Raw genomic sequence first — 13,017 nt, 5'->3', positions numbered from 1 at the left:
AACATTTTTAATAATAAAAATTATATTCATAATGCAAATGTAATTTATAAATGCATAAAAATTAGGCGTCCTCATTTCCAAGTTTTCCAAGACCATGATAATTCTGGTTTTTGAATAAAAATTACATTTGAACTTAAAAGAAGATATTTAAAATTATGGGTTTATTACTTTTTTAGCTGTTTATTTTAATACAGTTTTGTATTTATCTTTTATAAATTATTTCAAGTTATCTTGAGGTCCTCTTGTGAGCCCTGAATCCTTGCTCGAGAACCACTCGACTAGACATCACCTTGATAACACTGCTATACAAAAGCTTGAATTACTATATGTATATGTTTATGTGCCTCCTTTATCTTGCAAAGGATTATTCATGTAATGATACGTCTACAGATTTCTCTACAGTCTCTGCTCTGCTTTGCATATATCCCACATCCATTTGATAGCACAAAATGACTTTTTCTGCTGGATAAAGACATTATGTAAGCTTACAATACATTTGTATCACTGCTGCCCTCTTTTAACTGTCCCAAAGCCAGAAAGGGGCAAGTACAAGGTCAGGACTTTCTGTCCCGGTGTTATTCTGCACATTCTGACCTTCACCTTCACCAGCACATTAAGTACACTTCACCCCTTACTGTTTCCTCACTTCATATACCTTTCATTTGCATCTTGAGGACTAGAAGAATAACTTAAAGAGTCTCCAAGCAGGGCAACCATTAAGCTCACTACCTGCTAATGCATACAGTGAAGATGAGGCCAGAGTTAAACAGGATTATGCCTGTATACATAAGAACAGGACCGCCTGGACTGGTTTCAGGTTGGATTGCACACAAACAGGTGAATGGAACTATTATGCAACTTGCACATTAATTACATAATAGATCAAATCTGGTGCTTTTGAAGCATTTGGATTATTGTGCCAGCTTTTGATAGATGTTTCAAAGGTAGTTCACTCAAAAATGAACATTGTGAAGTGTGGGATTTGTGCTCTGCATTTAACCCATCCAAGTGCACACACACAGTAGTTAACATACACTTTGAACACACACCCGGAGCAGTGGGCAGCCAATGCTTGGGCGCCCGGGGAGCAACGGGGGGTTCGATGCCTTGTTCAAGGGTCTCACCTCAGTCATGGTATTGAAGGAGGAAAAAAGGGCCGGTTATTCACTCCTTCCACCTACAATCCCTGCCAGACCTGAGACTCGAACCCATGACCTTCGGGGTAGTCAGAATCTCTATCTATTAGGCAACGACTGTCCTGTCGTTCTTAACTTGTATGACCAACCCCCTTTCTTCTAAAGGGACATAAAAGAAGGACCCCACTGGACCCTACTCACTTTTATTTTATGGAGAAAAAAATAATTGTGCTTGATATAAAAAAAAAAGTCTCTTTCTACTTCATATATTAAAAATATGTTTACTTCTTTACTGTACTTAAGTACAAATTTCAAGTATCAGTAGTTTTATTTTGGAAACATTTTACTTCACTCCATTCCAAACCACAATATTTTAATTTTACTCTACTACATTTCATAAAAACATGTTGTTCCTTGTAATTTGCAAATGCAGATTTAAAAAAAACTAAATTGCATTGATTAATTGTTCATCACAAGACTAGTCATGTGCGCTAACGAAGTAAACAATGTCATTCTTTAATTAATGCAGACTTTAAGGGCAAGATTAGATGCAAAGGGCAAGAAAACTTTGACCATGTCATAAGCTGACCAAGATTTTTTCACAACCACCAATGAAATCACCAATTCCTGAAATTGGTCTCAGAATGCAACCCCAAAGCCCAAATCTGTGCACTGGACTTTAGAGACAGAACAGGAAGCTGTATTTGTACACGTCCGTGTCAGTAATGCCTCTGTCATTGTTGAGAACAGCTGTTGCATTACATGGCCCAATGCTCTTTCCCTCTCTCTCTCTCTCTCTCTCTCTCTCTCTCTCTCTCCACGCTCCATCAGCTTCAAGTATCGCCTCAGAGCAGCGTTGTGAAAACAAGCAGAGAGGAACAAAATTTAGTTTCATATTTAAAGGAAAGGGTAACGGGCTTTTGGTGCATGATTTGGTGCAAGAGCTGGCTTTTTTTGTGTGTGGCCTGAACATAGTATGCTGGGTATTCAACCAAACAATAGGCTACTGAATTACATCAAGTGTTGATACTAACAGTCAATTTTATTTTACTTTTCACTGTTACGTCACATCCATTATGTGAAAAAGAGAATGAATTCAAACCAACGCTCGTTTGTGTACACCGACGTATTGTTTAGTGCTTCAGCAGCAGCTCATTTTCAGTCAGGATGACGGGGTCATGTCTAGAATTAATGCAAGTGTAGTTTATATTCAACTAAAATGCTCGACTTGAAGGCAGTGTAATGGAAACAAAGTAACAGCAAGCCAACCCAAACACCAGTGCGCAGCAACAAATGTGTTTACCGTTGTCCTCGCTGCTGGGTGTTTGTGAGTCCACGGGTGTATGGGAGAGGTGAGTGTTCTGGAGTTACCTTTTATCAGCCATACTGTCTTCCTTTCTGTTTATATCTGATTCAAGTCACTATTGCATGAAAACAAACACATAACTGCCTCCAAATGCCCTGACTTCGATTGGATTACACACCGGTCAAACGTGTCGACGCGTGTGATGGACAAGGCTGGGGTGCCACACCTGTGATAGGACCGTGTGTTTATCTCTTACCATCAGAAAGCAGAGATAAAACCTCCAGCTCTCGGCTGCTTTCTGATATAACCCGTGGGTGAACTTGATTTTCTGGCATGTCTGAGAATTTGTCTTATGGATGATTCAGCTGAACTATATAAGCAGCAGCAGAGACAACAAGTGGACAGGCCCATACAATTTAAGGAAAAACACAAAGCACAACCCAGAAATTTCCACTTCTGTGGAAGTCAACAAGCATTATTAGCATTGTTAGTCATTGTAGAGGGCACTACTCAAAGTTTAATGCAACCATCCTTATGTTTAATTTCCATAACACAGATATTTTTTCTGAAAAGATTCAGATAAGATTTCTGAAAAGACGCATTTCAATTGCATCAGCTGAAAACTGTGTTAATGCTGTCAAATGATTAATCGCGATTAATCGCATATATATATATATATATATATATATATATATATATATATATATATATATATATATATATATATATATATATACACACACACACACACATGCCTGTATGCAATTTACTGTATATGGGTATTTAAATTTACATATTAAATATACACAGCACACAAACACACACACATTATGTACACAAAAGCTCTCGTTTTGGATGTGATGAATCACGATTAATCGTTTGACATAAGTATTTTCCATTTATCACAGCCTCATTACTTAAATGTTTCTCATTTTCCTTAGTCAGGGTTTGTATACTTGGATGGCAGAAGGGAAAGACACACAGCAACAAACAAACAAGGAATTAGCTTGATACTATCAGTTTCATTGAGCCAAAAACCTCCATACATTGTTCACTTCTTCGCTTGACTAAATCTGAATACAGGATTATACCATAAACGTACCGGTTTCTATTGTCTGGGTTATCTGATTCTTGAATAAACTAAACCAATTAATGATATCTAGCTATCACACCTCTCGAAAAAGTGCATAATAACTGTGGTCAGAATAACAGTGACAGAATTAACCACAATAATTATTGTGTAACATATTTAAATTGACTACTTTGTTCAGTATGTGATTTTTATTCATACTATATTTTCAGATCAGGCTAATATAATATATTAAGATCAGGCTTAATGACACTTTAATGTTCTCTTTAATATTGATATGTATACATAATCATACCCAAGTTGTCAGTTTGACTAGGAAGTACATTCACAGGCATTACTTATGCTGCCTATAATTATCTTGCGCGCTATATTTGTACATTATGTGTAAATAGCCAACACTTTTATATGGGACACGTATGTGAGGGTTTGCGTTGCGCTGTTCGCATTACATAAGACGTATCGCTAACGCTGTTTATACATATTTAGAGTTTATGCATATCGGGTGTCCGTAAAACAGAAGTAGGTATATGGCTGTGCTCCAACAATAAAATAACATTCAACTAGAAAGGACGTCAAACTATACACCAACTGACCTTGTGAACAGCAACGGGAATTAATTTAATATCAAAGACTACTGAACTTGAGAATGCATAATGATTTCAAGCATAACTGAGTTTATCATTATACAGTTTGAGTCACTTCTCTCTCCTAACAATTCAATGACTTTCAAAAAAAAGTAAAAGCATACGCACCAACTGGGGCTCTGTTTTCTGTTAACAAGTAGACTATGCATGTAAATACTGTCGCTATGGAATAAGCTGGAAATGAATGCAACTCAAGCAGAGGCAGACTTATTTAGACACAAGACCGGAGCGCAATGGGCTGTATCACTTACCCGCTGAAGGTCAGAAAGTACAAAGTTGGGGCGTAGTTTTTGGAAAGGAGCTACAACTGTGCAGTCTTAAAATCAACCTGGTATCAGTTCCCTCTACAGTCTTATGGAAGCGAAACTGCAAAAGAGCACCGTTTACAACTTCTCGATAATTTTAACAGAACTCACTCCCCTATGTGATGTGCGATTTGTTTTCTGACTGCGCTGTGTGATGTGACAGCGCTGTACACCAGTCACCTGTAGGCACTTGTGACAGCCGAAGCCACCAATCACAGTGCTGCTAAGAGCATTGTGGGAAATGTAGTTCAGCTTCCATGTAAACGTTTTAGAAGTAAAAAAGGGTCTATTTTTATAAACGCTATAGATTCTTCAAATAGATTCTAAAAGTTTTAACAAGTTCCATAGAGTACCTTGTCATACCTTGTCAGAAGGTATACACTTGTAGACAATTTTTATGAGCTTTTTGTATTTTAATTTAACTTTTATGTGCAGCCAGTAACATTAAGCTATTTTATAACAATAAACATAACAAAATTAAATAATTATCCCAAGTTTAACTAGTTTAAGTTCAAATGTTTTTGTTATAATCTTATTTCCAAAATTGATGATAATATAAAATCAATTGTTTACTACTGCAAAATAAATTGTGTAAAAAGCTGAAGCAAATGCGCCGCTGACTATATTATGTGACCATGCACCACAAAACCAGTCATAAGGGTGAATTTTCTGAAATTTATATTTTTACATCATATTAAAACCCGAATAAATAAACTTTCAAATCGATGTATAAAAAAATAAAATAAATAAAACTCATAGAAATGAAGTCCTTAGCAATACATACTTGTACTGGATATTGAATATATATTTACGGTAGGAAATTTACAAAATATCTTCATGGAACATGACCTTTACTTAAATATCCTAATGATTTTTGGCATAAAAGAAAAATAAAAAAAGTTTGACCCATGCATTGTATCGTTGGCTATTGCTACAAATATCCCAGTGCAACTTACGACTGGTTTTAATAATAATAATAATAATAATTCTTTACATTTATATAGCGCTTTTTTCTAGAGACTCAAAGCGCTTACATAGTCAAGGGGTATCTCCTCATCCACCACCAGTGTGCAGCATCCACCTGGATGATGCGACGGCAGCCATAGTGCGCCAGAACGCCCACCACACACCAGCTTACTGATGGAGAGGAGACAGAGTGATGAAGCCAATCAGCGGATATGGGGATTGTTAGGAGGCCATGATGGTCAGAGGCCAATGGGCGAATTTAGCCAGGATGCCGAGGTCACACCTCTACTCTTTACGAAAGACATCCTGGGATTTTTAATGACCACAGAGAGTCAGGACCTCGGTTTAACGTCTCATCCGAAGGACGGTGCTTGTTGACAGTATAGTGTCCCCATCACTACACTGGGGCGCTAGGACCCACACAGACCACAGGGTGAGCACCCCCTGCTGGCCTCACTAGCACCTCTTCCAGCAGCAACCTAGTTTTCTCAGGAGGTCTCCCATCCAGGTACTGACCAGGCTCAGCCCTGCTTAGCTTCAGTGGGCAACCGGTCTTGGGCTCCAGGGTGATATGGCTGCCGACTTTTTTTTTTTGTTTTGTGGTCCAGGGTCACATACAGGTGCAAACTAATCAGACCTGATCTATGGGGTATTGTCAAGAGTATAATGGCAAATAATAGACCAAAAAATGCAGATAAGCTGAAGGACACTGTCAAAGAAACCTCAGCTTCCAAACCACCTCAGCAGTAATTAAAGCATAAAGGAGCCCATACCAAGTATTGAGTACATGAACAGTAAATTAACATACTTTCCACAATGCCAACTTTTGGGGGGGGGGGGGGGGGGGTTATGATGTAATCTAATTTTTTGTGAATTTGTGGGTTTTTGTTAAATGTGAGTCAAAATCATCACAATTAAAAGAAACAAAAGACTTCAACTACTTCAGTCTGTGTGAATTGAATTTATTTAATACACAAGTTTAACAATTTGAGTTGAATTAATGAAATAAATTAACTTTTCCACAATATTCTAATTTATTGAGCTGCACCTGTTTTATCTCAACAATTGCACAGATCTCTTGAACACTGATTGGTCAGTCACAATACTCTGTGGTTAAGTATTCCTATTATGCACTGCTGTTCTTTATTCCAATAAGTATATAATCATACAGGTGTATTTTTAATAAATAAGCTCAGTGGCATTACAACCAAAGACAATCTACATAACCTGAAATAAAAAATAATAATAAAAATCAATTGCATTTGCAGATTTTTAGTGGTTGGATTCAGCTGTTTAAGATTGGCCCACAGGGTGTCAGTATTGATCCTATTCTTTCCCATACAGGAAAGAACCAGTAATAAAAAATAAAAACACCACACACTGATTATGGCCTATATTAATAAAGTGAAACATCAGTGCCTTCGTTTTCCATTCTAAAACAAAAGACAAACTTCAAAATAAAAGGAAACATAGAATTAACTTCTCAAAAGCACAACTTCTGGATTTGATTGCAATAAGGAACTAAACATTGACTTTGGATTGTATCTATAGATTTAATAACGTCTCTTGATCGCAAACAATAACATTGTCTTAACCAAAGACACTTTAATATCTACAACACCTAGAAACACCCTCTTGCCATCAATTAGATGTGATTTAACTAGGCAAACACGCACAGTAGCAAAGCAGAACTCAGAATGGCCTCCACAGAAAGCACAGAATACATCAAATCTTAGCTTTTGTCCCTAAACCTAACACAAAGCTAAAAGGTATTCAAAATGGGTTACACACTACACCTCTCTAGAGCCTTAACAGATACAGAATTTGTTTGTTTTATTACTTTTTGATCGATTAAATGGTCATCCAAGTCAACAACTGACTATTAACATTATTCAAGATTAGAGTCACGCAAACCCTACTATGTAAGTGTTATAACTCAATGCTGATTTTTCTAAACCATACTCAAGGGGAAATAAAGTAAACCATGTTCTGGGGTACATGCCATACTTAATTTGAAAATACTTTTGCTAAAAAATCTGAGGGTGGCAAGCAGAGTCTGTTCAGAGGGCGCATTTTTTGTGAATTAGGAATTTGACTATTAAGGAAGAGAGGGGGAAAAAAATAGGTGGACAATGGCATCATGACATTGAATTGCCTTCTAACTTGTGTACTTCTATCGTGCAGCCACTTTGTTTTAATTTTTTATCAAATTAAATATGGCAAGTACCCATTTGCCATATACATTTTCAGTTTGGACAACAGATCAGCACACTATAAAAAGCAGCATACTAAGTGAAACGGGTAAAATTCAGCAGAAAATAAAAAACCTGCAAAGCCAGGGCTTTAGGGTTGGTTGAAATAGGCCTCAACTGTCTTCTGCAATGTTTTTGTGAGACGATTGGAGTTCAGTCTAATTATATGAGGATGTGGGGTACTGTGGGTGCCACCAGTCCATGAGGCGCACGCTGTGGACAGGGTCCAGCACTACCTGCACCCCTTGTTCACCCCTAAACTTCTTCCCTCGAATGACTGGTGAATCCTGGAAATCCAGGCGTACTCTGTGGTGCCTCATGTCCGTGCTCACATTAATGGTGAACTGAAAGACAAGGAGCAAATGATTCATTGGCATTTATGACATCAGCATGACTTACACTTTCACTGCAAGTAAAACCTTCAACAAAAAGAAATGTGGAAACTTCAGCTTGGTCTAGAGTCTCTAGACCACAAGACATCATCATTAGATGACTTCCACCTTCTAAAATGTCCACCTTCTCTTTTGCAATCTGGAGAGATTTTCAAAGACTAAGCATCATAGATTTGCTCACTTTGTAAACAGTTCCAGAGGAAAAACTGGGTGTCATAAACTTAACAACATAGCATCACATGCTGTTAGACTTGAAATCTGCAGACTCAATTTTTTGGTAACTACTGTCATCTCTTCCAGAAAGAAAATCAGGGTAAATATTTGGGCAAAAGTCAAGTAGTTTATTCCAGCTTTAAAGAGCCGATTATTAGAAATCCAGCAGCAGGATTACATGGTATCCTCCTCCTTTAATTCAACAATGTAAAAATATTATGTGAAATGGATTCTCTCATCACTCACCGAAGTTAACGTCATGCCCATCACAACAGAAGTGAAAATGAAATTAAGGGTAGTGACCCGCAGCAGATAACAGTCCGAGTCTGGATTAGTGTGAACATCTTTATACTGCTTGGGCAGCTGAAGACTCATACCACATCCGTTTTTGCCCTTGGTTGGCTGAAAAAGAACATCACACAGAATTCAAGCAATTAAATCTCATATAAATTTACGCCTATGTAGTGAACATACCAGTTTCACAAACTTGAAGTTGAACTCCCACATCGGCTCTGACCTACTTCCAGACACTTTGTTGACCCAAAACAGCAAACACTGCGGGAACAAGATAGGCATCAACACAAATATCTAAATTAAACATATTTAAATAAGAGAGTATGTCTACAAACCTTGGAATTGAGCAGTGTGGTAGGTGTAGATTCAGGCAGAAGAGGATTTTTCGACACCCACAAGCTAAAGGGCTCATATAAGTGAAAAAGCGAGCGAATAACACGCGCACGAAGACAACGCATCTTTGCAATAGAATCAGGTTGAAGGCGATCGGGGAGGTCTGCATCAAGATTATAGTGCCTGGGGGAAAGAAAAGATAATACAAAATAAACAACATAAAAAAATATATATATAATCAAGAGGAATACGGTCATGCATAAATACCCTCATTTAACACAGGGATGTCCAGTGGAGTTCAACAGTGCCTGCCCACTGTTATAAAAAACCCCACAATACATTTAATACCAAATTTTGGCTGCCTACCTTTTGTAGAGCCGTGTCCAAAATACAGCTGTGCACGTGGCAGTCCAAGCGTTCTTGCAGATCAAAGAGAATCTGCAGACGTCTTCTGGCCGAATGTATGCAGCAAGCAGAAGCCAAATATCAATGGGATACTCCTCTCCATCTATGCTCTCACTGTTTTCTGGCATTCATAATGACAAGAGAAAAACAGTAACATCAGAACAGATTCCAAAACCTTTTAGTCAGCCCAAACCCTTTGACCTAAATATTTACTTCAGTTCAAGTTAAAACTTCAATATAACACATTTGCACATTCAGTGATATTGGTCAAATGGCATGCCGGTAAACAAATAAAATGTACTTTTTTAGAAAATGTTTTGCTTGTATTTTAATTACATTTTTCTTCAGTTCTCTCATGAACCCCAGTTTTGGGAAATCTTGCATTAGAAAACTTACTAGGCTAAATGCTTTGCAGTTACCTTTGCGTCTTTTGTTTTTCTTTTTGAGGGACCCTTTGATTTCATCCCCTTCCTCCGAGTCCAGTTCATCACTGCTCTCACGGGCTGCATTACTCACACCAGCTGCAGAGGAGAGCACTTCCTGCACAGGACCCTGGGATGCCTCAAGCCCACAGAGTAATTTTGCTGGAACAGAATAAAGAGGAGTAATTATTTTATTATTATTTTAAAGTGTCAAATGTCTTAAAAGAAACGTATTCTCAACATACCGGTTAAAATTATCCTCTAAATCGACTGAAGCAAGGCCTGTTCATGCCTGCTTATGGAGATTTATGTTTAATTAAACACACCTCAATCAGCTAATTAAATGTGGTTGGGGTCATTGTAAAGTACTAATGCAAAGTCTGATTCATTTGCGCGAACCGGTTTTACAACAGATCGCCACACTGAGGCTTGCACAGTATCGTCAACTCGTTCATCGGAATCTCCGGTAATCCTCGGGAAGCTTCGCCAAGGCTATTCGGTTCTTTTTGAATCTTAGGTAATCCTCGGCAAACTTCGACCGGCTCAGTCGTTTCTTTTTGAGTGGGATGTGATACTTTGGTTGTGCGTCCTGCGTCATCAACCCGGAACTAAAGTTAGATTTGTGAACCGGCTAACGTTAGTCCGGTTACTTCCTGAGAAGCGCCTCAAAAGAGCGATTCAAGAACCGAAAATCACTATTGTAAAGTACAAGCAAGAGTTTGAGAGCGGAACTGAATTGAGAAGCTCCAGACGCAGGAATGAACATCTGCAGTCTAATTCAGGGTTTCATATAATTTCACATGAAAAGTTACACTTATGACAAAAAGGCTTAACTCATAGTTATGATTCAATATGCTCTAATTATGACATTTTCATGTCATAATTATTATTTTCCACAATATTACAATATTTTTTTCGTTATTATGGGGAAAATAAGAAATTAGCATTCATACATCATATTTCAGACTTTACCTTCTTTTTCAATTGCATTAACAACAGCCTTTTTAACTCTTCCCGACTTTACGATAGCGGGATCGGCGTTGGCATAGTCAGCCACAGTTACTGTAAAAAAAAATATAAAGGAACACAAGAAATCAAGAGAATGGATTTTGGCTATAATCCGCATCACACATCATAACATCAGCCCGCCTCACTCTGTTGTTACCTGACTCCGAGCAAACATCCTCGGCTCTAAATTTCAGCCGTTTTCGGTTCCCTTTCTTGGGCATGACGAAAGCGGGGGTCTATGGACGTTTATCGAGGCTGTGTGCCCTGCCATCTTTCCAGCAGAGGTAACGAAAAAACGAAAAAAATGAGGGTGAAATTAAAGAAAGCTCCTCCAGGATCTTCAGCCATCATGGAACTGACTATGAAGGTCGCGTAAATTCTCGCGAGATCTCAGAAAGGAAACGACTCAACAGACTGGACGCTAATTGGACGCAGAAATCATATGTGAGAAGAATTGTCCAATCAGACGGTGTATATTCATAACCTTAGAGGCAAGTTAAAGCTCAAACCCAGAGCCTGTCTACGGAGAGCCTTCCCACTCCCTAAGTACCGAATTTTGGTTGCAGTACCACCAGAGTTCGCCATGAGTGCAAAATGAATGGGAGTCTATGGGGCTAGACGGCTAAATTTGTCCCTTTCACCCAATTGCCGTTGACAAATCTAAGATCTGATTGTATGTTTTGGGTTATAGGTCGAACGTTGAATGAACGAGTACTTAAGTCCTTTTGATTTCTTACAGGTTGCGTTGTTGTTGCCCATAACATGCTAGCATTCTGCTAATGAATGTGGATGACATCATTGACATTTTAAAATACTTTTTAAAGCAAATAAGTGACTCTAAAAAATCTAAAACCCAGCATTGTGTCATTTCTTTGCATTTCTTTTCGAATACAACATTTAAATTACTAGACAAAAATTATATCTTGAGAAAAGTGGATTTTGAGGGGTATTCTTGACCTCCATTCATTCTGCACTCGCCCTGTGATCGTCCTCATAATGGAATCAGAGTGGAACTGCAACCAGTTCAGAAGCCGGAAGTGTAGTGAGAGTGAAACTTCTCGCCATATTAGATTCTCTGCTCAAACCGGTGTGCGCCGTTTTGCTACGGTTTCCGGTTTGAACGACATGTTTCCTGGAAACGGTGTGCCACCGTGTGCAACCAAGGGGCAAGGAACTCGACCGGAAGTTGAAGTCGGGTGGGGGCTGCCATCTTTTAGCAGAACTTCACTTGCGTTAGCATTCCCATTGACTCCCATTCATTTTGGCGTCACTTTGACAGCGAATAACTTTACATCTGAGGCGTTTAAAGACTCTGTTTGTCCATTATTTATTTCTAAAGATACACGACAATGTATAAAGGGCTCCATTACCTTCTATGTTACATTATGGCCCCGTATAAACAGTTTTTGTAAAAAATAGGCTAACGATTGCGTCATAACCACTCGGCTCTCTGTCGCATTACCGTACAGACAGGTGGAGAAGCTCGCAGGCAATTGACTTAATATGGCATACTGGCGTTACATTTTAAAATACTATACAAAATAATTAATCAGAATACTTACTCCTACTCACTCACGACAAAGAACTCCCCGCTCAAGCTCGCCGTCTCTGCAAGATTAACGATGGCAGTTTTCACGCACAGCTACTAGAAGATTTACATCTGTCAGACAGGTTGCTGACGTCGTCAAGCTTCGTTTGAGTCTGCGCATCAGAAACGGAAGTGCTAAAAAACGCTAAAACTGGGCTTCATTTGTCTCAATTGAGTTCCAATGGGGTCGCTGTGTCCATTTCTTTTACTGTCTATGTGTGCAACCTGTCTATGTGTGCAACGGGGTTTGAGATGCGTTTTCTCTTGTTTGGTGGGTGTGTCAAACAATCAGCAGCAACATGTATATAAACCTCGTAGACAGCTCGCACAATGTAATTAACATCAAAATAAATTCACAAGAGCAAGTATATTGTTTTCACGTTTATTTACATTAAAGGCAAAATAACTAATATAATAAGAGCACAAGTAAAGATCTCGAACTTCATGTCTGTTTAAATATCATTTAGTAATTGCAATGTCTTCTGATCCTTTCCTTTGGAAGGTGTGCTAAATACTGATTAATGTAACATAAAAATACTATACATATTTACTATTACTATTGTATAGTAGAGTGACACTTTCATAAACTTTTCTTTACCCCTCTGATTGTATAATGGTAAATATTACACTAACATAGCACAACAACAGTGATCAGCAATAATG

At 38.3% G+C, this 13,017-nt stretch overlaps 2 protein-coding genes across 3 annotated transcripts in view; both read right to left on the bottom strand.

Annotated features, from left to right (window-relative positions):
• The window catches only part of LOC113111225 (transcription factor EB-like), a 34,520-nt gene extending 29,876 nt beyond the window's left edge, over positions 1–4,644 (bottom strand). Inside the window, exon 1 of one of the 2 annotated variants that reach the window (XM_026275809.1) lies at positions 4,428–4,644. The gene's annotated coding sequence lies outside the window, so the exon portion shown is untranslated. Of the gene's footprint in view, positions 1–4,284; positions 4,406–4,427 lie in introns of those variants that run through there. The other variant, XM_026275810.1, reaches the window with a different exon arrangement.
• A 1,748-nt stretch (positions 4,645–6,392) lies between these two features.
• tmem183a (transmembrane protein 183A) lies at positions 6,393–11,328 on the bottom strand. The gene is made up of 8 exons (XM_026275806.1): positions 10,924–11,328; positions 10,731–10,820; positions 9,756–9,920; positions 9,298–9,457; positions 8,934–9,114; positions 8,779–8,859; positions 8,551–8,706; positions 6,393–8,043 (listed from the first exon to the last, which is right to left on the bottom strand). The coding sequence occupies exons 1-8, from the start codon at positions 10,985–10,987 to the stop codon at positions 7,858–7,860; spliced, it is 1,083 nt and encodes a 360-aa protein (XP_026131591.1). The 5' UTR covers positions 10,988–11,328; the 3' UTR covers positions 6,393–7,857.
• Positions 11,329–13,017: the final 1,689 nt, after the last annotated feature.

This window comes from Carassius auratus, chromosome 11 (genome assembly GCF_003368295.1).
Source record: "Carassius auratus strain Wakin chromosome 11, ASM336829v1, whole genome shotgun sequence".
Taxonomy (NCBI): domain Eukaryota; kingdom Metazoa; phylum Chordata; class Actinopteri; order Cypriniformes; family Cyprinidae; genus Carassius; species Carassius auratus.
This window is presented reverse-complemented; position numbering and strand designations above follow the sequence as displayed.

Bases quoted from the DNA above. Each gene is read 5' to 3' on its own strand.
- tmem183a (XM_026275806.1), bottom strand. From the start codon at position 10,987: ATGCCCAAGAAAGGGAACCGAAAACGGCTGAAATTTAGAGCCGAGGAT. The intron at 10,821-10,923 runs GTAACAACAGAG...TTTTTTTTACAG, and splicing joins GGATGTTTGCTCGGAGTCAG to TAACTGTGGCTGACTATGCC. The intron at 8,860-8,933 runs GTTTGTAGACAT...TTGTTCCCGCAG, and splicing joins CCACACTGCTCAATTCCAAG to TGTTTGCTGTTTTGGGTCAA.